Source organism: Chinchilla lanigera, unplaced genomic scaffold, assembly GCF_000276665.1.
Source record: "Chinchilla lanigera isolate Chin_1 unplaced genomic scaffold, ChiLan1.0 scaffold00106, whole genome shotgun sequence".
NCBI lineage: Eukaryota > Metazoa > Chordata > Mammalia > Rodentia > Chinchillidae > Chinchilla > Chinchilla lanigera.
Genome location: NW_004955507.1, coordinates 3617006 through 3644850, shown reverse-complemented (window position 1 = coordinate 3644850; position 27845 = coordinate 3617006). Strand labels below are relative to the sequence as shown.

General features: G+C 45.5%; 2 protein-coding genes across 6 annotated transcripts in view; one reads left to right on the top strand and one right to left on the bottom strand.

The window, feature by feature from the left end:
- Positions 1–20613, bottom strand: part of Ubtd1 (ubiquitin domain containing 1) — a 52451-nt gene extending 31838 nt beyond the window's left edge. Inside the window, exon 1 of the mRNA XM_005407610.2 lies at positions 20265–20613. Coding sequence (XP_005407667.1) covers positions 20265–20334 — 70 coding nt within the window. The 5' untranslated portion in view covers positions 20335–20613. The remainder of the gene's footprint in view (positions 1–20264) is intronic.
- A 456-nt stretch (positions 20614–21069) lies between these two features.
- Positions 21070–27845, top strand: part of Mms19 (MMS19 homolog, cytosolic iron-sulfur assembly component) — a 30369-nt gene continuing 23593 nt past the window's right edge. For all 5 annotated transcript variants that reach the window (XM_005407612.2, XM_005407611.2, XM_013506156.1 and 2 more), the window contains exon 1: positions 21070–21256. In XM_005407612.2, the coding sequence (XP_005407669.1) occupies positions 21148–21256 (109 nt within the window). In that variant the 5' untranslated portion in view covers positions 21070–21147. The remainder of the gene's footprint in view (positions 21257–27845) is intronic.

The following is a 27845-nucleotide window of genomic DNA, read 5'->3' as shown; positions in this document are numbered from 1 at the left end:
CTGTTGCTGCTTTTGCTGTCTTCAGCTGCCATGAACAGTTACCTCTCTGCCACAACACCCTGCCTTGGAGCCAGTCAATTATGGACTAAAACCTCTATGAACTGTGAGCTAAATAAACCTTTCCCCATTTAAACTTTGAGAGTTGGGTATTTTGTCCCTGCAAAGAGAGAAAAGTAACTAAGACACAGTCTCTTGCAGGAAGATGATGTTCCAAAGCATACGGCCCATTCTAGTAAATATACACACTTCACATATACACTCCACCTAAAATTGTGCTGTGCCCCACTTAAAAACCACTGTAATGTCAGCTAAAATTCTGTCAAATTCCACTCCCAACAGTTTCCATTTAGAAAACAGTATCTTTGTCCAAATGTGAAATGTAATTATGATACTGAATACACTTTTCAAATGTCACACATGCTCCAATCGACAGAGACCACAATTCATTCTTTCTCCCTCATTGAAAGTCACCACTCATGGACAATAACAGACACAAAGAGCGTACCACCAAGAGTAGAAATGTCCCAAGTTAGTACAGACTGTATGGACTAGACCATCTTGGGGGCATTTCAAGCACACTCAAAATACAATGGCATTATGATCTATATGGAAAGATGAGCAAAAGGAACTGAAGGGATTCAGCTGCTATTTAGTTCTCCTTCAGACACCCTTTTGTAAGGATAATGCCAAAGGAAGTTTTAAAGCTTCAGGAAGATGTTTTCTTAACTACAAAATGGGACAGTGATATCACGGAGTCCACAGAAAAGAGATGTACTCTGACTTCCTCTATCCAAAGGTTGACTGCATTGTTTGGGATATTAGAGAAGAGACATAAAGCACAGTTCCAAGAATAACACTGTGAGGTTTCCCTATCTAGGCTACTATCTGCAACAGGCTCTCACAACTCTCCTCTTCCACTTGGGGGCAAGTACCCTGCCAAGTCTAGCAGGATAGCCATGGGAGTCAGATGGGCACAGGTTCTAGTCTGGTTCAACCTACTGACAATGGTGACCAAATTGCATAATCTTTTTGAGCTTCAGATCCCTCCAGCTGTGAGAGGATGAGTATATAGCTTACTTCACTGGGTTATTATGAAGGTAAAATGAGGTAATACATGAGCAATGTTTAGCACAGTGTCTGGAAAATAAGTGAACATGTATTTATAAGTATTAACTTTATTATGTCTGTTACTATGATTATTTCCCAGTAGGAATTAAGGCAGCTAGGAGGGCAGTCAAGAGGCCTGGCTCCTTTTCAATTCTTATTATTGTCACAAATGACAAGCTCTGTGGTCGAAGACAAGAACAGCTGGGCAGGCCAGGGACCACACAGCTGTTGGACTTTAGGAAAAGTAATACTCCAAAGGTCTGAATTTGGGAGCAAGCTGGCAAGAGAATATAAAGTCTGCCCTGGGGTAGGGGGCAGCAGGCAACTCCAACAGAGGCTCTGTTGGGGGAAATGGACAGATATTGCCAAATGGGCTGCAGGGTAAGAAAGATGCATACCAAAGATGGCATGAGGCAAAGGATGCCAGGCCTTCCCAAATAAAGGAAGCTATGGGTAAGCCACAAGAAAGCATCAAGACCCGAAGGTTGTATAAGAGCAGGACGTGGGCAGCAGAAGAGAGCTGGGACCCACCTTTTGGGAGAAGTAGAGGGATGGAGAAAGGATGGGAAGGAAGGTTCTTGCCTTTGACCTCAGGTCCCCTCCTCAAGCCTTCTACATCTCCCCAGACTCAGTGGGCTCCAGAATTTAGCCAGTACTCCAGTCACTGCCTACCATCTACTGTTCCCATCTGGGGCCCCTTCCCTAAGCTGGCAGCAAAACCAGATGCAGCTTTCATAATTTCCCCTTTTCTTGGTATCTTCAAAAGAAGAGCATCTATAGCGAACCAAGAAGGCCAACACAGATGGGAATAGGGACCTCAATAAACATCTCAAAGTGGCCCTTGCAGTTCCACACCGGTATGTCAATGTTAAGCTTGGCCACACTTAGGCCTTTCCCCAGATGCCTTGTTTCTTTCTTGGAAGGCAAGCTCTGCCATCTCCTTCCTGCCTCTCTATCACACATAGCAGCCATAAGGGTAATCTCAGAAGTCGCCTGCAGTGAAGTGATCCTAGACTTAACGGGTCTAGGTTCAATGCCCCCAAATTCAAGTTTTAGACATATGCAGCACTCCACACTATCCCCAAGTAATACACAGTGGCAGTGTCATCTGCCCAGGAATATGGGCCAGCTCTGGTGGGGCCCATGCCCAGTCATATCCCACTGGCAAGAAGTCTCCCTGATCCCGTGATGATCACCATAAAGCACCACCACTCAAAGGCCATAGGAACAGAGTTGGCGCATCTGTGTGACTCTCCTTGCACAAACGTTGTGCACACACAACCTTTGACTTTCATCACATTTCTGTGAGTGGACAGGGAAGATACTGTTCCCATTCTGAAGAGGAAGCTGGGGCCATCTGCCCGAGGTCACAGTTCCTAGGAAGCAGAGGTGGTGGCCCCAACACCCATTCTCCAGCAGTCTCCTCCTTCCCCCTGGACTTCCCTTTCTGCTTTGAAAACACTTAACCTCTCTCCAATCAAAACCAGCAACCACAAGCTCCCTTCAGTAGCCCCACTGCTCCAGTCTCTGCTTCAACCAACTTGTCACCAAATCCTATGGCCTCTTTTTCCAAGGGACTTCTGTACCTCTTGCACTTCCACTACTGATCCTTTCCCTTGGTTGGGGTACCAAAGCCTCCTAGTTGCCCCATCTTATCCTCCCCTTCCCTAACCGTCTTTTCAACTTGTGAGTCCAGAAGTGCCTTACCAGGTCCCCCACCCCTCAGTTTAGCAGACAGGCTGCCCTACAGGTCTCACTGCTCCTTCCTTGAAGTGCACACCTGCCCCCCAATACCTTGCTCTGACTCAGGTTGGTACCTCTTGCCAGCCCCTCCTGTACCCTATCATTCAAGGCTCTCCTTTCCAGTGTCCACAGCATCCCCTGATGAAGAAGCAAGTAGATGCTTTTCGCAGTGCCTTCCCTGCCCAAAGCACTGAAAGGGACCAGGCCCTTCCTAGCTGCTTACACTGAGCTGGTCCTGGGAGCCAGAGAAGCCAACCCATAGTTCCAGAAAGCTGGCAATGCTGTGCTCAGTCATGGGACAAGTTGATGAGTAGGAGAAGACTGGGGCTACTGAGATGTAAACCAAGAACCGATGCTCAGACAAAAGCAGTGACACCACAGGAGCTCAAGACAGACCTGCTTTGGTTCCTGACCGGTTTTCAGCTGCAGCTCCCAGAAGGCAACAGCTTCACCATGCTCCCTCCTTGAGTTAACCTGGATAGACTCACATTCCCCATGTGCAACAGTATCAACATTAGGCTCAGGTGACCTGTCCCCTCCCTCCAACAGACCTACCTAGAGGAGCCATGTGTTAGATGGCAAGCAGGCTCTACTCAGGGTCCTTCTTTCATAGTCTCCACATATGGCCATTACATGTTCTATACACACCTAGTTTCCTCCCTGGGGCCAGAGCACCTCATTAAGGCCTGCAGAAGGACATAGCTTTAGGGTTATCTGGGGAACTCAAAGTTCCTTTTTTCTGACACTGCCTCTCAATCTGCCTAGCGTCTACAATGGCCCCTGCCAGAACTTGTCTTGTGTAACCCCATCCCTTGGCTGAAGCGGAACAGACCGAGTGGAGACCTGATCCAAGCAGGAGCAAGATGACCTTCTCCCTGAGGAATATGGACTTTGTACTAAGAGAACTTAGCCCATCTGAGTGTGGCTGGAACTGTGCAGGAACACTGGGAACATGTAGGACAATGACAGAAGCCACTAGGTTGCAGAGAGGAAAAGCTAAAAAGCAGCAGAGCTGAGCAACATAAGGGGAGACTAACAAGGTTTTTCCCAGACACCAATCCTACCTGAGGACCCTTTTGTGCTAAAGCTAGATTCAGTTGGTTTGTTACTTGCAATCAGGGGTCCTAACACAGCTGGGATCTCCCTTTCAGCTCCTCCAGGAATACAATGCAGGTGCTCCACAAACACTTGATGAGTGGAGAACAGGCCCCAGATTCTGGCTTCCTTATTTCTGCCAAAGGCACCACTATGCTCTACAAATACTCTCTACATGAAGTGTGTAACTCAGCCCCAGGCAACTTAAATTAAATGCACTTTCCTTGTCTGAAACGCCTTATATCCTCATTTTCATCTTTTCTTTGGGGCAAACTAATGCTAAAAGGAAAGAAGGTCAGGCCAGGCCAAAAATAATAACACAAAGCACAGCCAGCAATCCAAACTGTATCTGAAAACTCTGTGCTATCCCAAGTTTTCCCAGCATTAAAAACAAAAACAAAAACAAAAATTGTCCTGAGATTTCTGCCTTGTGTCCTACTCCTAGACTACCCAAGATGATAACCTAACTCTCCATAAAGTCACAAAGCTAAGAACACTGTGGATGTGTCATTTAGGCAGAGATCATGCACAGGGCAATCCCAAGAATCCTAAGGCTAGAAGAAACCTCAGGGGACTGTCTTCTGTGTGCTCTGCAGGATGTCAAGACTTAAGCAGAACCCCTATGGGGACCACTCTCCCTGGTTTCTACCAAAGCAGTGTGCATTTGGTGTTTATATCAAGCTGCCTTGAGACCTGCATCTGAAAGGGTTCCAGTAATTTAAAAAGATAATACATAACTCCTATTTCAAGACCAACTTCATCAAGATGAGGAGCCAGAGACACATGGGCTTATGCAGAGAGGGCAAAATGGACTGCCTCAGGCTACATGCTGACCCTACAGTACCCCCATAGGACAGCCACTCAGGCTGAGGTGACCCTGCCTGCATCAGCGCAAGAGTGATGCTAAATGGCCCAAAGACATAGAGCTGTCCTGATGCTAGTCCTCTGCTATATATAGTTTCTCCCCTGAAATGACCTCACACAGCAGAAAGGTTTGTGGTGTGGCAAAACTGGCTGTGTGCAACCTAGAGGTAGAAAACTGCTGCAGAACATGGGTGGTAAGAAAGAGAAGAATCTACAGAAGAGGTTGGGCTGGGGGCAAGAGGTAGACAGCAAGCTTCTGAGACAGCTCTGGAGGAATTCTTGCCCCTGACTCCTTTCACCCCCACCCTGGCACCAGGAGGGAGGGTCAACCTGACATTCACATGTGGTGAGTGATGAAACAAGTCCCAGGGCTGGGGTGGAGAAGCTGCTGCGCTGTGCCGGGCTCCAATTCTGCCTACTCATAGATGCAGATGTCATACAAACACTTCTTCCTAAACCACTTCAATCATCTGCACACCTTGAACAAGAACCAACAGGGACTCCTCTTTACCCAAATGTCCCAATCTTACACAACTGATTTGATTCTACGATGGACAGAAGGGAGGGCAAAAGCAGGCTAACCTGAAAGGCTACACATCAATTGAAAACACAGACTCTCTCTGGGTGGTGGGAAAGATTTTCTGTTTTGGGCTTTGTGGTGTTGTTTACTTTTTTTTTTTTTTTTTTTACACGAACATGTATTACTTTTAGAATAAAAAAATCCTATCGCTTGCTTCCCTCCAATCTGCACCCCTCACTGAATCACTAACCCTTCTACAAACCATACTTACTTCCCATGTGCCTGCTCTATCCCAATGCTTCTCCAATCCTCCACGGTGCAGCCCGAGTCGTTGCCCTCAACCCCGGCCTTAACACCTAGAGTCCATAGGCCCTCTTCTACCTCAGTTCTTTTTGAAGTGTCTACATGGTGCCTTTGTATCAAATTGTCTATACTACATGATTTAGCACTTGTCTGCATGCTGTCTTGTGTGAACTGGTAACATGTCTTTGTTTTTGCTTCCTCTTCCAGGCAGGCCATAATCCATCACAGATGATGCGACACATACATATCATATGAGCATGTATTTGCAAGAATGTGACAGGATGAAATATTAGAAAGGGCACAGGAAATGGAGTGTACCACATCTGCACTTGCACTGAACAGTGATTTTACCCCTCTGAGCCAGGCCCCAAGTTCTTCCCAGTGACTTCCCCAGTAATACAATTCCTTCCTTCAAAAATGATGGATTCTAAACAAGTTTATCGACCTCGTAAGTTTTGAAAAAGGATCAATACCTCTAGAACTCTGTCCAAAGATCCACCCCACAAAAGGGATTTCCATGCAGGGTTTGATGGTGTACACCCATAAACCCAGCACTCAGAAGGCTGAGGCTGGGGAAGGAAAATTGTGGGTTTGAGGCCAATTTGGGATACATAGTAGGACCCTGTCTCAAAATATAAAAATAAAAAAATTACAAAGGAGGTCCCCATCCATCCATACTCAAACTAGCATGACAATGATGGCTATAGTCCAAAGTGGTGGACGGAGGCCAAAGTATTTCCTTGGACACTTCTTCTGGGCGACAGCCCCAGCACAAATGAATGCTCAAGGCATGGTGCTGTGAACCAAGAAGGCTGAGTGCCTCTGCCCAGAAATGCAGGCAAAGTTCCTGATGTCCAATATTGGGCCTGCCATCAAGTCCAGCATCTCCCACAGAACACAGCTCATCAAGACAGAGCGAGGCTCAGCATCAAACAGCTGAGCTTGGCCACAGATTACAGGTAATGCCCAGTAAATGTAGTTTTCCTTCTGCCTACTGAACCCTAAGATTAGCCTATCCTGCCCCTAGAGAGAAAACCCAAACAACAGAGACTATAGCATGTGGATATTTTAAAAATTTAGTTGGGCCTTATAAAAAGCCATAGTAGCAGTGAGTTTCTCACCAAATAAGGCCTCCCATCTCCAGACCTGGACCAGGCCACGGCAGGAATATCACAAGGAGCCAGACCCAGGTGAGCTCTGGGTTCTGTAGAACCAGAGAGTAAAGGGGCAAAGGACAAGGAGCAAACAGAGAAGTCAGCCTGGAGCACAGATACAGCCAGGCAGAGCACTGTAGGCTCTCTGAGGAATCAGCTGGTAGGCTCCTCCAGACACTTGGCACTGTTATAGATCTGCCTGGAGTGGGTGGGTGCTGGAAGTGGGTTTGGGGAAACAAATCACAGGAACTCCAGTATTATTCAGTCCCTTATGCTTTTTTTGCTGTCCCTTCACACTGTGCCCCACTCACCCAAGGAAGAGGCAGTTAATTCTAAGAGGTACTTGGCCACAGAGGTTAGGTTCAGGCCTCCATGGTTCAAATGCTGGGACTGTATCAAACATTAGCTTCTCAGCACAAACCTGTAATCCCAGCACTCATCAGGCTGAGGCAGGAGGACTGCTGCAAATTTGAGGCCGGCCTGGGCTACATAGCGAGTTCAAGGGCACCCTGAACTACATAGTAAGACTTGGTCTCATAAACAAACAAACATCAGCTTCTCTACTTTCAAATATCTTACTCCTGCGTCTTGGTTTCCTCATATGTACAATGACGTAACTAGTCCTTAATCAAAATTTAGGTAATGGTCATGTCTACCTTGCAAGGCTGATATGAAAACTTAAGACAATGATGTCAGACACCTAGCAGAGTGTTCACAGCACACAAAGTCAGGGACTAATAAATGACACTAACTTTAGTGGTGACAATTCATGGAGCTGCTGTGAGGGCTTGGGAAATGAGATGCTTGTGCCATGTGACAGTCTATTTAGAGGGAAGAGTACTTTTGCTGAATAAAAAAAAAAAAAAAATCAATGTTATACATAATATCTCATATTACAGAGAATAGTGTGGTCTGTTTCCCAGATTCCTAGTGGGGTGTTGGGAAGGAGGCAGGAGGGGCAGACCCACAAAGGTTGTCACAAGTGCACTTCTAACGTGTTCAAGATGTGCGGTGCAAAAACTGGCAAAAGTACTGTTAGTCATGGGTGGCGATGACGTCAGTAAACCAGCTATACCTGTTTAGGGGCCAGTGAGCTCTTTGTGGAAATTGATAGTGAGGAAGGTATGGAATGGAAAAAACTCCAGGCTAAGAATCAAAAACAGTTGTCTGGTGGGGCACAGTAGTACATGCCTGTAATCCCAGCATTTTGGAGACTGAGGCAGGAGGATTCCCAGGTCAGGTAACTAAAGAGACTTGGTTTGAAGACTTTGCATTCAATCCCATTACCAGCGCGGGGGGCGGGAAACAAAAACAAACCAAGAGTCTGGAAACCCAAAATCTTCCGTTTCTCAGTGTGACCTCCCTCCCTACAATAGCTCATACCACAAAGCCTCTCCCCTAAAGTGAGGAAAAGCGCCCCCACCATGGAGCATTATCAGGAGGATTAGATGAGGTGTGTATAAAAGTGTCTACCACTGCTTAATCAGGGACAGGTCACTGACCTACTGGGCAAGAAATATTTGCATCTATTCAGATATAGCCTAGAAAAGTAGCCACCTGCTGCTGCTAAAAAGCCAGCAGTAAGAGTTACAGGGTGTGCTGTGAGTGATTTGTTACTAACAAGAGTTCTCAAGTGTTTGTGCATGATTCACATTTAAAAAATAAAGCTAGAGCTGGCAACGTTGTGTCCATACCTGTAATCAAAGCTACTTAGGAGAGTGAGGCAGGAGGACTGCAAATTCAAGGCCAGCCTGGACAACTTAGCAATACTCTACTTCAAAATAAAATTTAAAAGGGGCTGAGCAAGAGCTCAGTGCAGTGCTCTCGCCTAGTACACATGAGGCCCAGCAGGTTTCCCCCACCCATGCACACCCATGATGAAACTGGATTCGAGGTTATCAGTGCCTCGCAACTTGCTTCCAATTTGCCTTCCTGAATAAATGAATGAATGAATGAATGAATGGGATTATAAGAATGGTAAAAAACCCAGGGCACATTGAGGAAGTGAGACCCTGCACAGGAATTTCATCAGTTATGCACCTCACATGGGAGATGGAAAGTGTGAACAGCTAGGTTAACTGCAATACTACACATGGTAATAACGGCAAAAATAACAACATTTACTACATATGTAGTATGTCTCAGGCACCATTCTTTATGTGTGGTAATTTAATCTCCATGATGCCCCTTAAGAATAGGCGCTGTTACTTCCATTTTACAGATCAAGAAACTGAGGCCACCAAAATTCAAAACAGCTTGCCCAAGATTAAATATTTAATGACCTTGAGGAGCAGAAGTAACAACATGTAAAAGATAATCAGTAAATAAAATCTTAAAAAGACCTGAGATTTTGACCCTTGCTATACCCTGTGACTCCAGAAGTGTTTGAGGGTGACCAGAATCAGCCTGAAGGATCTGTGGCTATACTCTATTGCTCCCAATACTGGGATTGAAGAATGGTCACTTAACTACAAGACATCAAGTTGGTTTTTGTTATTAACAACTCACCACCATCATCCCTAAGTATCTGCTATTTGTGGGCACCTAGCTGATCACTTCACAATCACATTTAATCTTTGATTACTCTGAATGATATACCCAATTTACAGATGCAGAAACTGAGGCTCCATGCTGAGCTCTCTCACCATGGTAAGAAAGCAATGGAGTCACTGTCTCCCTATGGCTGCTGGTCCCCACCCTACCTTGTGTGTGTGTGTTACTAAGCACTGAACCCGGGGTCTTTACACTGAATTCCCTGGTGAGCTTCTCACCAGCCCTTTTTTATTTTTCACTTTGAGACAAGGATTCACCAAGACACTAAACTGCCCAGGCTGGGCTTGAATCTGCCATCTTCCTGCCTCAGCCTTGCACAGTACTGGGATTACAGGCAGGCAATCATACCTGGCTCCTTACTAGTAAATAAATGTGGACATCTTAACATCCTCACCAAGTCGCAGTATCTTTGTCTGTAAAAGGAGATCCCTGCCCTGCCTACCTACAGGATGGCTGTGAGGACCAAATGATATATAATACTTGAGAAAGCACTCTGAAAACTACAAAATGCTGAGCAAACAACAGGATGGTTCATCTTTTTAATTACAAAAAGAGACACCTGATTCTGCTAGCGCTTTGCCTCTTTTCCTTTGGGAATGTAGGAATAATTCAAAGTCTGCACAGCGTGGGCACTCCTTTCTTCCAGTCCCTGGCATCTGAGAGTTGTAAAGTGGAGGTTCACTCTGGGAGAAGGAGGAGGAAATGACAGTATTTGCATTCTACTGGTGTCTCTCTTTAGGAACACAGTGTTGGCTGGAATTCTAGTGCCTTTAGAGCACTCCGCCCTCAAACAGCAGGCAACACAGACTCATCAAGCACCTACCACGTGCCAAGCACTTTGACCTAAGATGATGGTTTCCTGGGGCTTCTACCTGAGGAGGCTGCGGCATGCGGACCAGGAAATTAGAGAAGGGACAGCAACAGGAGGGAGGGGAATGGCTGCAGTCCTTTGAGCTGAGCAGACTTCACAGCTGACCTTCTGAAGCTTTCCATGGGTTAAGCGGTGCTGCAGCACAATGGAATGAGCAGTGAGCGCTAGAGCTTGTGTGAAAGTTGGCAGGCTGGGTTCTGCCTCTGCCTCTGCACAGCTTCAGGACCACCACAACCACTTCACTTTCCTGACCACCAGCTTTCCCAATAGTAAAATGGAAAAACTCAAGTACGATAATGCTTGTCAACAGGCCCAACAAGGTGACTGAAAGTGTTCAATAACAAACTCGAATTGGAAATCAAAACACAAGAAAAAAGGTTCTCTTTCTTCCATTTCAACAACTACGTGAGCCAAAACTTTCAGCTCTGAGGTCTATAAGCTGCATGGCCTTAGACACTGCCATAGGATGGTAGTGAGGATTTGCACAGATCCTGTACCTGATTCTCCTGGCACATGGTACACACTGGGCAAAGGTGAGCGGCTGCTAACTACAGCTCTCAAAACAACCAACCCCTAGCGCTTAGGCTCACCTGTGAGATGTAGGCTGCTTGCTGACTCACTGTGCCCAGGCTTGGGTTCTGAAAAGAGTACACCATTCACCCTGGGCCACTGAATCGGCCTCCCAGAGCAACTAGGAATGGCTCACTAGGGCAGCCATCTTGCCCCTCAGGTTTCCTGATACCTTAGAACACCACCTGGACTCCAGCCCTTTTCTGACAGGCTACCTCTTCCGCAGGCAATAAGAAACGGAGCTAGGGTCCGAGGTATGGATGCACAGTGAGCTCCATCTCCTTCCTCATGCGCTCAGAATGCAGAAAGAGATGTTAAGAGACAAGCACGTGGTCTTGGGTAGCAGACCAGCTCACCAAGTCACCCTCACATTCCCTACATGCTCCCATGGGAACCACATGCTTACATCTCTCACAGGCACAAGGAGTTGAAAGACAGCAGCACTCTAAGCCTGAATAAGATGGCATTAACATTCTTTAGAAGCCAAATTAGTTAACAGAATACAGCAATGCTCTGCTTAACTGGAAGTTATCCCTCCATTCATCCCAGCCACTGACCACATAGTTAGAAGCAGTTGACCAGAAGCGATGTTGGTCCACCCACCCAAGCTCATGCACTTCATCACTTTCTGGAGGATTCTTCTAGCTTCTACTTCAGGCCTATTTACGCTTTCTCTAGACAAAAGCCTAACAAGCTTAGCTGTCTATTCCCCTAGGAAGTGGACAGGCTGCTATTTGAGCCCAGCAAAAGTGACCACCACACTGGAGAAGTCATTTCATACCCATTAGGATGGCATTATCAAAACAAAACAGACTAGAACAAAGAAACAGAAAAAAGCTTGGGTGAGGATGTAGAGAAATCGGAACCCTTTGCACTGTTGGTGGGAATATAAAATGCAATAGCCACTGAGAAAAACAGTTGTGGTGGCTACCCAAAAAGTAAAAGCAGAATTCCAGTTGATCCAACAATCTCACTTCTGGGAATATATACCAAAGAATTGAAAGCAGAGACTTAACAGTTACTTGTACATCCACATTCATAGCAGCACTACTCACAACAACCAAAAGATAGAAACAACTCAAATGTCCACTGAGAGATAAGTGGATACACAAATGTGATATATATAATTTCAATGGGATTTCTATTCAAGTTTTCTTATTTGTTTGGGGGAGGGTGTGCTAAGAATTGAACCTGTGTTAGGCAAGTATTCTACCACTTAGCTACCCCTCAGTCCTTTTTAAAAAATTTATTTTGAAATAGGGCCTTACAAAGTTGCCCAGGCAGGCCTCGAACATGCAATCCTCTTGCCTCCGCCTCCCAGTAGCTCGCTGGGTCAGGCATGCATCACTGCATCTAGTTTATAAATTTTTTTTATTTTTAAAGAACATTCTCCCTGCACTCAGGAGGCTGAGGCAGGAGCATAGTCTCAAGTTCGAGGGCAGCCTGGACTACAAAGTGAGTTTAAGGCCAGCTTAAACTAGATAGCAAGACCCACTCTCAAAAAACCAAAGCCAACCAAACAAAAAAATATTCTGAGATATGCTACAGTATAAATGAATACTGAAGATATGCTAAGTGAAACGAGCTAATCAGACAAGAATAAATATTGTGATTCCACTCATATGAGATATCCAGGGTAGTCAGATCCATAGAGACAAAAAGCAGGGCTAGAAAAATAAAAAGTAGGGCTAGGGACATAGCTCAGCAGTAAAGCATATGTGAGCCCCTGAGTTTGATCACTAGTTAAAAACAAACAGATAAACAGCTATGTGTGGCTGCTTTGTAACCCTAGCACTAAGGAGGCTAAGGCAGGAGAATCGTAAGTTTGAGCCAAGCCTAGACTGTCTAAAAACAAATAAAGAAACAATAACAAAAATAGGCTGTCAAGTTGCCAGTAGCTTGGCGAGTGGGAAGTGGGCTATTACTGTTTAATGCATACAGAACCTCAGCTGAGGAAACCAAAGAAGTTCTGTAGTCAGATGGTGGTGACGGTTGTACACAATGTGGCATATTTATGCTATAAAACTGTATACTGTAAAATGATTAAGATGCTGGGCATGGTGGCTTTCAGTAGGCTGAGGCAGGAAGATCAACACAAGTTCGAGGCTGGCCTGAACTATATAGCAAGACCCTGTAACAAAACAAAACAGTTAAGACAGCAAACTTTATATTATGTATGTGTATATAACCACAATTTTTAAAAAATTATCAAGAAAAAAATCCCCAAAAGTGATCACTGACTTCCAAGGAGAAGACAGGAAGGATTATAGGTGGAAACATGAACCTGAAAAACACAGCAGAGAGGAGCCATTTGTTGGGGCCCCTCAGCCCTAGTGTCTCAAAAGCCCAAATGCCTCACATAATGAGAAGCATAGTAACTGACCAAGCAGGCCAGGCTCTTCCAAAGTAGGCCACTCTCACATGGGCTCACTCCCAGTAATTTCTGACTGCTCTCCACCAGTTTACCTTCCACCTCCCCTGTCTTCTTTCAAAGCTAACACTTTTGACAGAAAGATCTTTTGTAGTTCCTACTCCCACCAAGCAGGTGTTTTGTACATATAGGCATGAACTCACAGACCTCCCCCAAGGTGCAAAGAGGAGGTTATTTATGCTGCTTGTATGCTGCTCAGAAGTACACCAATGGTTTCAGAGAGATTCCTATCCAAAAATAGTTTTTATAGTTTTGCATCTTAAAAAGAGTAAGCTTCAAAAAAAAAAAAAATAATAAGTTTCAACAATCTGGTAGGACAAATCACTAGATATGGCCATTGTGTATAAAAGTCCTGTAGCTTTGAATACAAACTTTTAAAGTTCAGAGTCTCTTTCCATTCAGGGTCTCACTTCATTCTTACAAGCTGAGAGGGAAGCAAGGAGACAGTAACAATGGGGAAATTGAGGCCAAAGAGATCAAGAGGCTTGTCCAAAGCCAAACGAATAAATAGGAAGGAGCTGAGCACCCAAGGCCTCATTTTCTATCAATGCCAAATAAAACTTTGGGTTGAAATCTCACACTCAAGCAGACCATGCAGCCATGACAATAATTATAAAATTAGTGTTAGCTTATTTTATCGCCACAATATTTTGCTAAAATTAACTGGAAATGTTACCTTTTTTTAAAATCTTTGTGTGTGTGTACATGTGTGTGTACACACACAGTACTAGAGATTCGACCCAGGGCTTCTACACTAAGCTACCACTCCAGCCCTTGTTTATTTGTTTACTGTTTGTTTGTTTTTTTCCTTTTAAGACAGGGTCTCGCTCTTGAGTTCAGGCTGGCCCTGAGCTCACTTTGTAGCCCAGGCTGGTCTCAAACTCACATGACCCTCCTGCCTCAGCCTCCCGAGTGCTGGGATTACAGGAGTGCACCACCACGCCCGGCTTTGTTTATTTAATTTTGAGACAGGGTCTTGCTAAGGTGCTAAATTGCCCAGGCTGGGCTGGAACTTCCATCCTCCTGCCTTAGCCCCCCAGAGTGCTCCCAGCACACCTGGTTTATTATTTACCTGCCAGCCTGCTTGCCCTCCCCTCCTCTCCCCGCTCCTCCTCCTCTTCCCCCTCCCCTCCCCCTCCCCCTCTTCCTCCCTCTCCTTTCCTTCTTTCTTTTCTTCCTTCCTTTCTTTAGAGAACCAACTGAGCACCAAACTACCTACCCAACATCACCACTTGAAAAAGTAGAGAGGAAGAGACTAGATCCTCCTCTTTTTTAATACACTTGAGCTTGACCACTTCTCTACAATGTCTTGACCTCGGCTCAGTCAAACTTAATGGAACCCATGCAGTTTTTATACAGGTTGTATCATATTTCTGTGAACTAGGCAGGAAGCAGGTACACCTTTGTTCTCTTTTTAATAGCTGGATAAAAAAAAAAAAAAAAAAGAGGTTAAAGAAATCTTTCTAGGTTCCTTTTCGGCTTTAAAATTCTATGATTCTAAAAATTGTCCAGCAAGTCAATGGCTAGGGAGGCCTAGAATCTGCATCACTTGACTTCCTGCCTCACTTTAGGCCACCCCATAACTGCTCTGCCTAGGAAAGCAGTCCACTCCTACATAAATGCTCGTATGAAACAATAAAAAAGTGCTACTGCCTGATTAGAACCCGAATGTGGGGCTTCACTCCAAGTTCTCCCAGCATGAGGCTCCCAAACCACAGGAAAATCATATCCCAGGTACTAGAGACTTTGCCCACACCTGAAGTGAGGCCACAGCTCCAGTGCCTTCATTGGTAAACCTGCTCTAACACAAGCAGGCAGGCTGACTGCCTAAGTCCGAAGATCAATCAGGTGTGTGCTTTCTGTCTTCTACCGACTTCACCAACATTATTTATATAGGTTAAATTCACCCCCAAAATATCAGACACCTAATATATGTCAGGCATTGCTTTTGGGCCCAAAGACCAAATACCTGGGCACATGGAATAAGAAGAGACATTCTGTGTCTGATAATGATATGAATTATAGACAAAAATAAAACAGGGAAGAAAGGCAGATAATGCTGAGAGCAGGCTGGAGAAGGAAAGGGATCGATTTTAAATAGGATGGCCTGGAAGGGTCTGAAATAGGAGACTGGACCAAGGACAGAAAGGGAGGCATTCAGATACCAGGGAGTTGAGCAAGAGAATGAAGAGCAAAATATGGTTTAAGAAAAATAAATGGGCAAAACTTGTATCATTCCATACAGGCCAGTGCAAGGACTTTGGATGAGATAGAGTCACAGGAAGAGCTGAACAAAAAGCAACAAAATGTAACCGCTCTACAGCTTCTGCAGCCTGGCTGCTGTGATGAAACAGTTTTTCAGGAGACAGGACAAAAAGTAGGAAGGTCAGTTAAGAGGGTGGTAGAGGCTCAGGCAGGGTGAAGGTGAAAGTCAGGTTCAGGGTATATTGAAGACAAAGCCAACAGGATTTATTGATTAAATGGATGTAGGATTTAAGAGAAAGGGAGAAGTCAGGGGTGACTCCAGAGTTTTGGAGTCTTAGGCAACTGGAAGGATGAAATCACCTCTAAGTGAGATGGGAATGAGTTGGGAAGGAATAAGGGTAGGAGTAGGGGTTCATTCTGGCTTGGATGTGTAAAACAAAGAAGTCTTTTGGATAGCAGGTATGGTGAGCAGGCAGCAAAATCTACAAGGCTGGAGTTGGAGAGGATGGACTGAGATTATAAATGTGGAACTCACCAGCATATATAATACATAATCATACCTATACAAGAGTCACATGCCGGTTGTGGTGGTGCACACTTGTAATCCCAGTACTGGGGAGGCTGAGGCAGGAGGATCACTGCAAGTTCAAGGCCAGCCTGGACTACATATCAAGATCCTCTCTCCAAAAAAGAGTCACATGACGATCATGTGTAATTTGTCTATGTGTTTACTGTCTATGCCCACAAGACTGTAAGCTCCATGTGGCCAAGGTCTATTCATGGCCAGCAAGGTGCCTGGTACTCAATAAATATTTACTGAGCTAACAGAGAAGTTACTCAACTATTCCCTCAAGAATAGTCACACAACCATACAACCAGAAACACACTCCTTACAACCACAATGCCAAGCCCAACCAGTCCCAAACAGGGCCCTGGGTCTGTCTGCCGAGAGCCTGAGATTCCAGATTGTAAGTGGATATACTTGGCACATCACAGAGTCAGATATTTGGGTTTCTGCCTTGCCACATTCTCAGAGGGTGGGGCTGGGCAAGAAACTTGCCTCTTCTACCACCTCTATTTTTCCCTGCAGTAGCTAGGGGGTGGGCTGCTTCACCCAGCTCATGAGCAGATATTGATCTACTTCAGTAAATGCATGACGGTGGCAGTAGCCCCTCAAAGGAGCAAATCCCCAAGTATTCTTAGAAGCATGCAAGGACACCCAGAACCTTGAGAGAAGAACCTGCCTACTGGGGAAGCATTCAGCTAACAATAAAAGTAAAAATAAAAAAGCAGCAATCACAAAACTTGGTAAGAAAAGAAGACAATCTAATAAATCTACTCAATCCAAGAATCCCGGACCACTCGCCTTGAGCCCGCTTCACTTGTCAAGCAACTGAGAAGACAGAACTAAGAACAAAGGGTAGCATTACAAGGCGTAAGATTTCATCTCAGTAACTTCAGTTTTAAACCTCTATGAAGACAATAAAACAGCTCTAATGACCTTGTACAACTCCCTCTCTTTCTGAAGTACTGAAAGTGTGGTCCAGACAGGCTTGGTGATCTGCCTAAGGTCATTAAACAGAGGCCCAGGCCTAGAATTCAGGTCTTAGCATTCTGTTAAGAATTTCTTCTCATCACACCAGTGCCAAAAGAAAGGTAAGACTTACAGTGGGAGCTGCGGGGGTTAAGTTTCAGGCATCAGTCCTTTATTTATTTATTTTTGCAGTGCCGAGGCTTGAATGAGGACCTCATATATTAGGCAAGCGCTCTAGCACTGAGCTATACCTCCAGCCCTAGTCATTAGTCTTCCAACATGAAACTATGCCTCTGTCAAAGAGTAATAAGGTACAGATGTTACAGGAATGTCAGGTGCATGCTGTGAAGAAGGATTCCTTTCCTTTTACCAAATCTTGTCATCCTAGAGTTCCCCTTGGCTTTGGACTTTACAAAAAAGCTATTCATAGTAGGGTGAACAGAATTAAAATAACAATTGACTAGCAGGTTTAAAAAATGTAGGTATATACTTCCGTAAAATATTTACATTAAAAAGTCTGGTGGTAGGATAAAGTTGGATTTGCTTTCTAAAATCAAATATTGAGTGCTTCCTCTATACAAATCACTGTGTTAATTATGTGTGTACATGGTTATGTGACTGAGTGACACTGACAGACCAACACAAAGGGAAAAGACAACCCAGGCCTCCAGGTCTGCAATATGATTGCTGATATAAGACTATGAACTTCAAAGACATGACTAATTATATAGAGTAGATAATTGTTAAGTAAGTGGCACAGCTAATATATCTGCAGGAGTTCTCAGAAGAGGTTGTCAGGTAGGGTGCTTCAAAAAAGATATGAAATTTGAAGTGAACCTTAAAGGAAAGAAAAGCTCTCAAAAAGAAGAGGAATTGCACAAGCAAATGCTGGTATCCTTATGTCCAGGGAAACAAAGAAATAAGGTCTTAAAGGGAGGAGGCCAATTCCAAGGCAATACCATGTAACTATAATCCCTCAGAAAGATACTCAGATACTTGGGAAGATAAGGCAGGAAGATCACAAGTTTGAAGTCAGCCTGAGCAATTTAGCACAATGTCTCAAAATAAAAAGGGCTGAGGATATAACTCAGTGGTAGAGCACTTGCCTACCATGCCTGAGGCCCTAGGTTTAACCCTCAGTACCACCAAAAACAAAAAAAGGCATGGGCCAGATTTACTAGCCTTCAAAGTCAAAGATCTTATAGGAGGGACAAGATACAGAAAAGGTTTACACATAGAAACTACAGGATTTGGAACAGGTTAATTTCACAAATGTCTTGGGGGGGCACTATACACAGGTGTTGGATGAATGACTGAATGCAAACTTGTCCTTCCTAAGGAACTCACTCCTGTATGGAAGAAGAGTTGCCCTTGAGGTGACAAGTTCATGAGGTTGAATGGGAAGGTGCACGTCTGCCAGATCTGCTGTAAGAAGAGCCAGCAGGCTCCAGTGACTGATTGGTTGGAAGGCAGATGATAAGGAAGCAGAGAAAGTTATAAAGTTAGGCAGTTGGAAGAACAGAAGAGTAGGAAGCTGAGGTGAGATGCAGAGCTTGGTTTTTTAGAAGCATTTAGTCTACATCAATGACCAGTGGGCATCTAGAGATGGGGCCTAGGGTTCAAATTGAAGATTAAAATGTAAGAGTCTTCCCAATGGAAAGAGTAGTTTAACTGAGTAAGATTTCCTTGGGAGGGGGTATAATGAGAAAACTCAGAATGTCAAATCAAACCATGCATATCCCCACACTCAAGAGGTGACAGTGGGCAAAAGTGATCAGCAAAGAAAACCAAAAAGTGTGATGCCAGGAAAGGAACGGGAGAGTTTTGGGTAGAAGAGGGTTATCACCGGCAAAAGCAGCTACAAAACTAAAGACTGAGGCTATAATTAAGAACTAATCGTCACCTGGAAACGTGGTACATGTGTATATCCCAAACTACCCAAGAAGCTGAGGCAGAAGAGCCGCAAGTGCGAGGGCCAGCCTAGGCAAATCGGTGAGACACCATCTCAAAATTCAAACGGGGGGTGGGGTGCGGTGAGGTGGGGATATAGCTCAGTGGCTCAATGGGGGCATGCTTGTCTACTATGCATGAAGCCCTGGTACCACAAAATAAATAAAATTTGTTGAAAAAAATGTATAGAATGAAGAAAGCCCACGGGTTGAAGAAATAAGTTTCCTCAGTAAGAAAAATGACCACCGTTGCCCTCAGACAAGGGGATTTTAATCTTCATTCTTTCTATAAAAACATGTACCTTCCTGCACAAGTCATCCTGTCTACCACACAGACATCCTTTCCTGCTTTCCTCTTCTTTCTCCCCATTCTACTTCCCAGTTTCTGCAACCTAAGCAACACATCTTCAGTGTCAAAGCAGACAGGAAACTCCAGCTAGAGTTTCCATTTCATTAACAACTGTGCCTGTGGTTCCTCTAGCAAAAAGGGCTATGTGGCAACAGGGTAGAGTACGACGCTGGGTTCTAGCTGTGGTTGCACGAACTAGCTGAGTGACTCTGAACGAGTTGCTCAACCTCTCTGGATCTACACAGAGAAGACAGATCGATCTACCTAGAATCCAGAGAAGTTTCGAATGTCCCTTTGAGCTCTAAAGACTATTTTAGCATTCTCAGAAAGACCTTGCAACATCCTCAGAGAAGGAAGTGAGTTACAAGACCCAGGGAAATGACCGCCAGATCTTTTCCCGGGGCGAAGCGCCAGGACCGGACGGCTGCACCAAAAAAGTGAGACGGCGCTGAAGGGGCCTCGCGGATCATCCCCCGGAGAGCAGATCCCATTCCCAGTGCTGGAAAGGATCCCAACAAACCCAAGGGTGACTCTCACCCCGGCACCCCACCTTTCCTAGACTACCAGAAGGCGAGGAGGTTCAAAAAGCCGAGCGAGAAAGGGAAAATAAAAATTTCTGTCCCAGAGTCCTGCACTGCTTTTTCAAGTCGGATTCCGGCAGACACGACCTGCAGCCCAATAATGACACAGACTTTGGAAGGAACGGCTGCTGTTGCCTTCTCGCTCCGAGTTCGGGGGGCGTCCGACCCTGCCCAGCGGCGCCCCGGCCCTCACCCCCTCTTGGGCCGGCCCCGCTGCGGTCTGCAAACATTTCCTGCCCCCGCCCCCACCAGGAGCTTCCCAGTTGGAGCAAGCCGCCCCAAATGGGTTCCGCGGCCACTCGTGCCGGGCGGGGGCCCCGTCCAGGTCGGAGCAGCCCGGGCGCCAGGAGCCATGGGAGGTCGCTCAGGACCCCCAGGGCGCCAGCACGGCCGGGACGACTGCCGGGCGTGTGCCCGCTCCCTTCCTCGGCGTACCTGCTCGCTTGCGGGGGTGTCCCGGGGCGGCCGGCCTCTCCAGACGCTGTCTCCCCACGCAGTTGCCCATGCTGGCTCCTCAGCCGGTCCCCATGCACCGGAGGCGGCGGCCGCAGGCTGCTCCGCACTCCAGCCCGAACCGCGGTGTCCCAGGTCCACGGTGCCTGCCGCCCGGCCCAGGGCGCTCCCAGATCTCCCCCGGGACGCGCTCTGTCCGGCGCCGGCTTCGCCACAAACTTTGCGGGCCAGGGTAGAGAGAGGTGGCCAGCTCCCAGCACAGTCCCAGGTGGCCGGGCCAAGGGGGCCCGCGACCGTGCCCGGCTGGAGACCGGCCCCGCCACAGGGGCGGAGAGAGAGGGCGGGCACCGCCGCAGCTACTCCGGGCGCGCCCGCGGCTCCCAGCTGGGGCCGGCCCCCAGGAGCCTGCCACTCACCGGCCTAGCCCCGCCCCGGCCCGGCCCAATTCCGGGCCGCCGGCTTCGATGCCTGCGCCACCGCCCTCCCCAGGTGCGCATGTGACCGCCGGTCCCGCCCCTCGGGCCGGGTCTGGTTTTCTCATTGGCTTCACAAGGTGCGCACCGCCCCAGCCCCACCCAGCCAGGTACCCACCCCGCAGCTAGTCTCCGGCGGAGCTCGGCCAGGCTGGTAATTAAGCGCCCTCAACGGCCCGCGGCTGCGTGCCCAGCGACCGCCACCGCCCCCACAGGCTCCACCCCTCAGGGCGGGGCTGTCCCGTCCCTCCCTGGAACCGCCTGGCCAGGAGCCGGCAGGCACGTGATCCGGCGACGCCCCGCCCAGAGGCCTGGGCCAGGCGATTGGTTCAAGCGGCGCATGCGCGGAGAGATCTATAGCCCGCCGCCTCCCACGATCCCTGGCTAGCGTTATGGCTGCCGCCGCTCTGGAGGCGGGAGTGCCTACGGGCGCCCTGTGGGGGCTCGTGCAAGACTTCGTCGTGGGTCAGCAGGAGGGTCCTGCTGACCAGGTGGCTGCAGGTATGAGAGTGTCGCAAGACTTCCGCAGGGGGGGAGGCCCAGAGGCCTTAGCACCAGCGCGGGCTGGAACGAAGTGAGGGGCAGTGGTGACTTCGAGAGATCGGTCTCCGGCTGTTTGGTGAGCGCCACGAGGTTAACAGCCATAAGTTGGAACGTCGCTTGTATCTTCCCCGGAGCGCCTTTACTCTCATCTCCTGTAGGCAGTGATAGAGAATCGCTGTATTCCACAAATGAAACTGAAGCCCAGCGAGGGCTGGAGACTCGCACAGGGCTGCAGACCTAGCAGAAGGTGGGGGTGGGGATGGGCCTCGGGCTCAGGTGTTAAAGTCGGCGCCAGGTGCTCACGCCAGGAACTCGAGTGGTTTGTGGGTGCTGACGTAGGAAGTTGCATGTTTGGGCCATCCGCTCCCGCCGCGTGGCATTCTGGGAGGGCCGGCGGTCCTGCTCGCTGACTGGGTGGAGGGGGAAGAGGCAGGCCCGGGGGAATTGAAGATGTTCTGGTGTTCTCCTTAAGACTCTGCCTCTGTATCTCAGTGGACTTCTTGTTTGATTTGCTTTATGACTTTTTAAATGTGTCATTTATTGGTATGTTTTCCCTAGATCTTCAGTTTCTTGCTTTTGACCAGTTCATGAATCTCTTAGTTCTGACAGTTTATCCAATAATTAAAAATATTCCAGGCTTCCTTGGAACTCTGATTTCACTCTTTTATAGAAAAAGATCTTCAAAAATTACTGAATGTTAGGCCTTCGGGTTAAGGTTTAAATAAGCGTACGTACGGGTACAGATGAATTTTTATTTTGAAAATTTGATACGCTTGGGGAGACATAGAGGACGTGTTTCTGTAACACTTTTAGGATATGTGAAAAATTAATAGTGAGTCTACTAGAAACATAACACTGCAATCCTTAACAACACTGCACTTTTATTCATCATTATTGAAACACATACTGTTCTCCAAACATGATGCAGAGTAATATGAATATAAATACAAATTTGGCTCAAGCAGTGACCATCAAGAATTTGCAGTGTGGCCGGGTGTGGTGGCTTATGCCTGTAATCTCAGTACTCTGAAGCAGGAGGATTGGTGTGAGTTTGAGGACAGCCTGGGCTTCAAAGTGAGTTGAAGGCCAGCCTGATCTGTATAGTGAAACCCTGCCTGTAAAAGAAAAAAAGAACATACAGTGTGGTGGGAGAGAACCACAATATAATAAGTGTGTGCAGAGTGGTATGAAGACATTAACGAGCAAATGCTTGGTCCTACCACAAAACTTAACATCTTGCAACTTTACAAAGTATAGTGTTATCAAGGCTTACAGTTATTATACTGTGTTGCTGTTTTTCCCGGTGTTGTATTATGAAAATTTTCAAACATTTTAACAATGTCTAAGGAATTTAATAAGGAACCACCTATATCCTACCATTAACATTTTTCTTTAACTCACTTTATCACACACCTATCCATCCATTTAAGTTACACACAACACACTTATCTCTAAATACTTAAGCATCTATATCATTGATTAGAGTTTGTTTACAGTTTATTTGGGTATAAAGTTCGTATCCAGTAAGCTATACAGTTTAAAGTGTACATTCACAATTTTTTTTACAAATGCTTGTGTCTAAACAATCCTATCTCCTAACAAGATAAAGAAAATTAGCAGTATTATTTCTAATAGTTTTTTCACATTTATACAACTTGGAAACAATAATTTTGAATTTTTATATTCAGAACATCTTTGAGAAGACATTTTGAATAAAAACTGATAAATTATGATAAATATTCTTGTAAAATTTGTTTGATTTTTTTTTTTTTTTTTGCCTTTTTGAGACAAGATCTCACTATGTAGTTCAGGCTAGCCTTGAGCTCACTTTGTAGCCCAGGCTGGTCTCAAACTCACAAGAACCTCCTGCCTCAGCCTCCCAAGTGCTGGGATTACAGGCATGCGCCACCACTCCTGCCTTAAGATTTGTATTTTTATGCCTGAAAAAAAAATGACCTAGCCACGAGGTCCTGAGTTCAATTCCTGGTAGCAAAAAAAAAGAAGTCAGCCCAAGGTCTGGAAATATAGCTCAGTGATAGTGCTCTCACCTAGAATGTCCAGGCTGTGGTTTCAGTCCCCAGTATTATAAGAAAGGGAGGGAAGAAAAAAAAAAAAAGAGCCTATCCTTAAACTATTGTCTAGTTTAAATTTAGTTTAAATTTAACACAGCTCAGCCGGGAGTGGTGACACACACCTGTAATCCCAGCTTGGGAGGCTGAGGCAGGAGGATTACCTCAAGCTCAAGGCCAGTCTGGGCTACATAGTAAGTCCAGGGCCAGCCTGAACTAAATAGTGAGACACTGTCTTTAAAAAAAAAAAACAACCCTATATTAAACTTAGCTCAGCTAAGAGTCTAACACTAGCTCTGTAGTAATTTAACCTCCTTAAGAAAAGATTGGAAGTTGGTTCTGGGGAGTCTGAAGCTAGAAGATCTCCACAAGTTCGAGGGCAGCCTGGGCTACAAAGTGAGTTCAGGGCCAGTCTGCACTACATAGTGAAACCCTGTTTTAAAAAAAAAAAGTTGGTACAGAGGAGTGGTAACAGATACAGTTGAAAAGATTTGATGGGGCTGGATTATCCATGACCTTGAATTTCAGGCAAGACAGGATTTAAATGACATTGTAGGTAATAGTCATTGTAGATCCTTGAACCATAAAGTAAAATAAAATGGAGCCATAAAATAAAAGCAAATTTGGGAAGGATTAAGTTAGATCAAAGCTGCCAGGTGTAATGGTGCACTCCTGTAATCCCAGCACTTGGGAGGCTGAGGCAAGAGGGTCATTGTGCATTCAAGCCCAGACTGGGCTACATAGTGAGACCTTGTCTCAAAGAACAAAAAAAAATGTTAGATCACAGCCATATTTAGGGTATTAGAACTTCACAGTTTTGAAGCATCTCCATAACAAAGATGTACTTTCTGTACCTCCAGCCCAAGTCTTTTAGTGCTAAAGGGACCTGCTGGCATCCTGACCTTAGCAGTGGCACCCTCTTCTATGAATTACAAATTGGAAGGAACACCCTGCAATCGCCAAGGCAGCTGCCACCAACTTCTGCACTCGGGAGTCCCTGGTGACAAAGTTTATGGTGTCAGCTGTAAAGGTGATACAAGGAATTGAAAGAAATTATCTGGCAGCCCAAAAGTTAAGGCCTCCAAGGCAAGCGTTCAAAGGCTGCTACTGCCTGGCTCCACCTTTCATTCTTACCACTATCCTCCTAGACTGTTAGTTCCAGGCAGCTACCTTTATTCCCTGTTTGTTGAGTGCTTCCCTTCCCAGTTCTCTCCATTTGCTCTATCTAATCCAGGTTAGGCCTCAACATCAAGGCCCAGTTTGAATGCTGTCCCTCCAGTGTTTTCCAATTACTCCAGCCAGACAGTATCTCATCTTTGAATAGAGTATTGACTTCTCAACTGCTCATGAACTTACTAGCAACGTGTTCAGTAGCTGTATCGGTATACATCTTTGTATCCTATCCTCCCATTTCTAACACCAGAGTCTTCTGGAACTAGTGTTAAGTAGTTATACAATAAAAACTGCTTATGTTAGTAAAGAGAGATGTTGAAGGAAGACTCAGATACAACTAGCTAAGTGCTTGGACTCTTAACCTGATGCCAAGGTCTTAAGCCTAAGGACGAGGCAAAAAAGAAGTGCTTTGTCTAGAAATCAAGGTTGGGAAGGGGCTTGTTTTTTGATATTGTGTTGTGTTGTGTTTTGTTTTTGAGTTGATACTGGTAATTGAACTCAGAGCCTTTTTTTTTATTTTGGAACAGGGTCTCCCTAAATCACTAAGTTGTCCAGTTTGGTCTTGAATTTGTAACCGTCCCATCTCAGTCTTCCAGAGTGCTGGGATTAGAGGCATACGCCACCACATGCACCTGGAAGCTGATTTTTGAAGAGGGTGGTTTTTGGACATGGTGAATTTGCAGGTGATGAATAGGATTCTTTTCCTCTTTAGTTACATAGATTTTTTTTTTTTTTCATTTCAGTCTTTGTTGTATTTTCCCACATTTGTGGTTACCTGGGGAGACCACTATTTCTGAAATGAAAAAAATTGTTAAGTGAAACGTAGTTTGGAGAAACATCTGTGGCATCCTTGGCAGAAAGAACATTTGAGACCTGATTGGAACCTAGTCCCAAGGCATTTCTCTCCCACTCCTGCACTTCCTCCCGCACCACCCCAGCCTCACAGCCTTGGGCGACCACTCCAGATTCTCAAGAGGCTGCAGCTCTGTCAGACAGAGATCTGATTGTGCTTTCTAGGTCAGTGACCACATAAATACTCTTTTGACTCCTTCTCTGTGCCCCACACGAACTATGTCCTGCTAAGGAAAAGTGGGGAGTTAGAAGTGCTGCTAAGTCTATTTCTAAAGAGCAAATCTTTAGCACTTTGGGAAAACTTAAACCTGCCATAAAGGGAAAAGAACTTTTTCCTTAATGCGGGAGGTCTCCCCTAAGGAAGATTGACTATGCACTTTTCATTCCCGGAGTTCAAGTGCATAGTTAATAGTGTTTGTAGGTATTCTGGTTATTTTCATTTGGGAGAATTTAAACTGTTAATTAATCACTTACAGTTAGTAATCCAGGGTTTAGAAGCCCAGGAATTTTACTTCTTTCTTATGTGTCTTGGTTACTTTTTTCTCGCTGCTGGGACAAAATACCTGACGACCAAAATTAAGGAAGGAAAGGTTTATTTCGCTTACAGTTTGTGGAGGTTTCAATCCGTACTAGGCATGATTATAAGGCAGAGTGGCACGTGGCAGAGGGCTGCATCCCAGGGCGGCAGCACAGCTAAGCGACTACCAGGACCCACACACCAGGGCGGAATGGGGGGGGAATAGCCTCAAGCAGCTTCTTCCTCTCCCTTACATATGCAAACTATCCACCCCAGGGTGGGTGTAGCTCTCACACCCACAATCATTCAACTCTAATAGCCTGCCCCTGGGCCGCAGGAGGCTTTGGGGGGACACACAGACAAAAACCATAACATTATGTTAACCCAGTTTGTGTATCATTAACATCTTTCTGCCCCAACAGACTGTGGGCTGCTTATAAGCACCCTGTCCTTATTTCTGTCTTAAGCTCTAACACAGTATTTGACTTACAATATTCAATAAATGTTACATGGAAATAACACATAACTTTTTTTTCTAAAGAACTATGGAGGGAACACAAAAAAGAAAAGAAGGAGAATAAGGAAAGTTTCACAAGCATTCACACTTGAGCTGGATCTTAAAGGAAGCATGGAAGTGTCTCAGAGACTGGAAAGGGTCACTCTGAACCAAAAGACTGTTTCCAGGCTTATGGACATGAAAGGGCTTGCGTACTTATTAGATTTTATGTAACTTGAGTGATAGGAGTTGTGGTGAAAAGGGAGATTAGAGGATATTTAGGGGCTAAATTGTGAAGGATTCAGGCCATAAAGTGAACTTTTAGGCAGTAAAGAACAAGTGAAGACCGGTAAACAATGATGTAACTGTGCAATTTAGGGAAATAATTCTGAAATGAAGTATGAATGGGTTGGAAGGCTTTCTTTTCTTAATAGTTGAGGTAAAATTCACCATTTTAAGTGAACCAGTTCAGTGGCTTTCCATATATTGACAGTGTTCCATAGCTATCACTGCAGTCTAAAAATTCAAGAACCACTGGTTATGCTGGCACATCCCAGCACTCAGGCTGAAGCAGGAGGATCACCACAAGTTCAGGGCCAGCCTGGGCTACATAGTTCAAAGCCAGCCTAATGCTGTCTCAAAAAAAAAAAAAAAAAAAAAAAAAGTTAAATTTTGTCACTTCCAGGAAAATATCCTCCAAATACTGATTTTAGTGTTTTGCTAAGTTACTGCCCCATTTAAAAAAAAAAAACTATTACTTACTGTGATTTGGTAGCTTTATTGTGTCATTTTTCCCTAATTTGTACAACTTTTAGACACTTCTTCCTCTGCACCCAATCCCCCAAGTTCCTAATAGATTAATTTAAGATGGGATCCTTGTAAGCTGGGTGTTGTGGTCCATACCTGTAATCACAGCACTCAGGAGACTGAGGCTAAAGGATTACCTCGAGTTTGAGGTCAGCCGAGGCTATGTAGTAAGTTCAAGGCCAGCCTGAACTACACAGTGAGTCCCTGTCTCAGAAAAAAAGGTGGGATCCTTATGAAAGCTGTTATCTCTGAAGAGCTCCACCAGCAGAGTAGAGTGCACCCACATAGTGGGATACAAAAAATCACATGCAAATAAATGTTTCAGCAGTGAGTTTCATGTTGATATATACTGAATGCTGAAAAAGAATTTCAGTTACAAAAGTTGAGGCAACCTCTGGGAATTGACTGGTAGGGAGTGTGAAGGACTGTTCTTGCTGGTGTAAATATTCTGATTGGAGCATTAGTTACTCAGGTATATACTTTTGATAAAACTCAAGAGACTATACACTTAATATCTGTACATTTTTCTGTATGTAAGTTAAATTTTTTAGTTTAGTTTTTGTTTTTTTGTGCTAGGAATTAGACTGAGGGCCCCACATACAAGCTCTACCATTGAGCTGCACCCCAACCCCC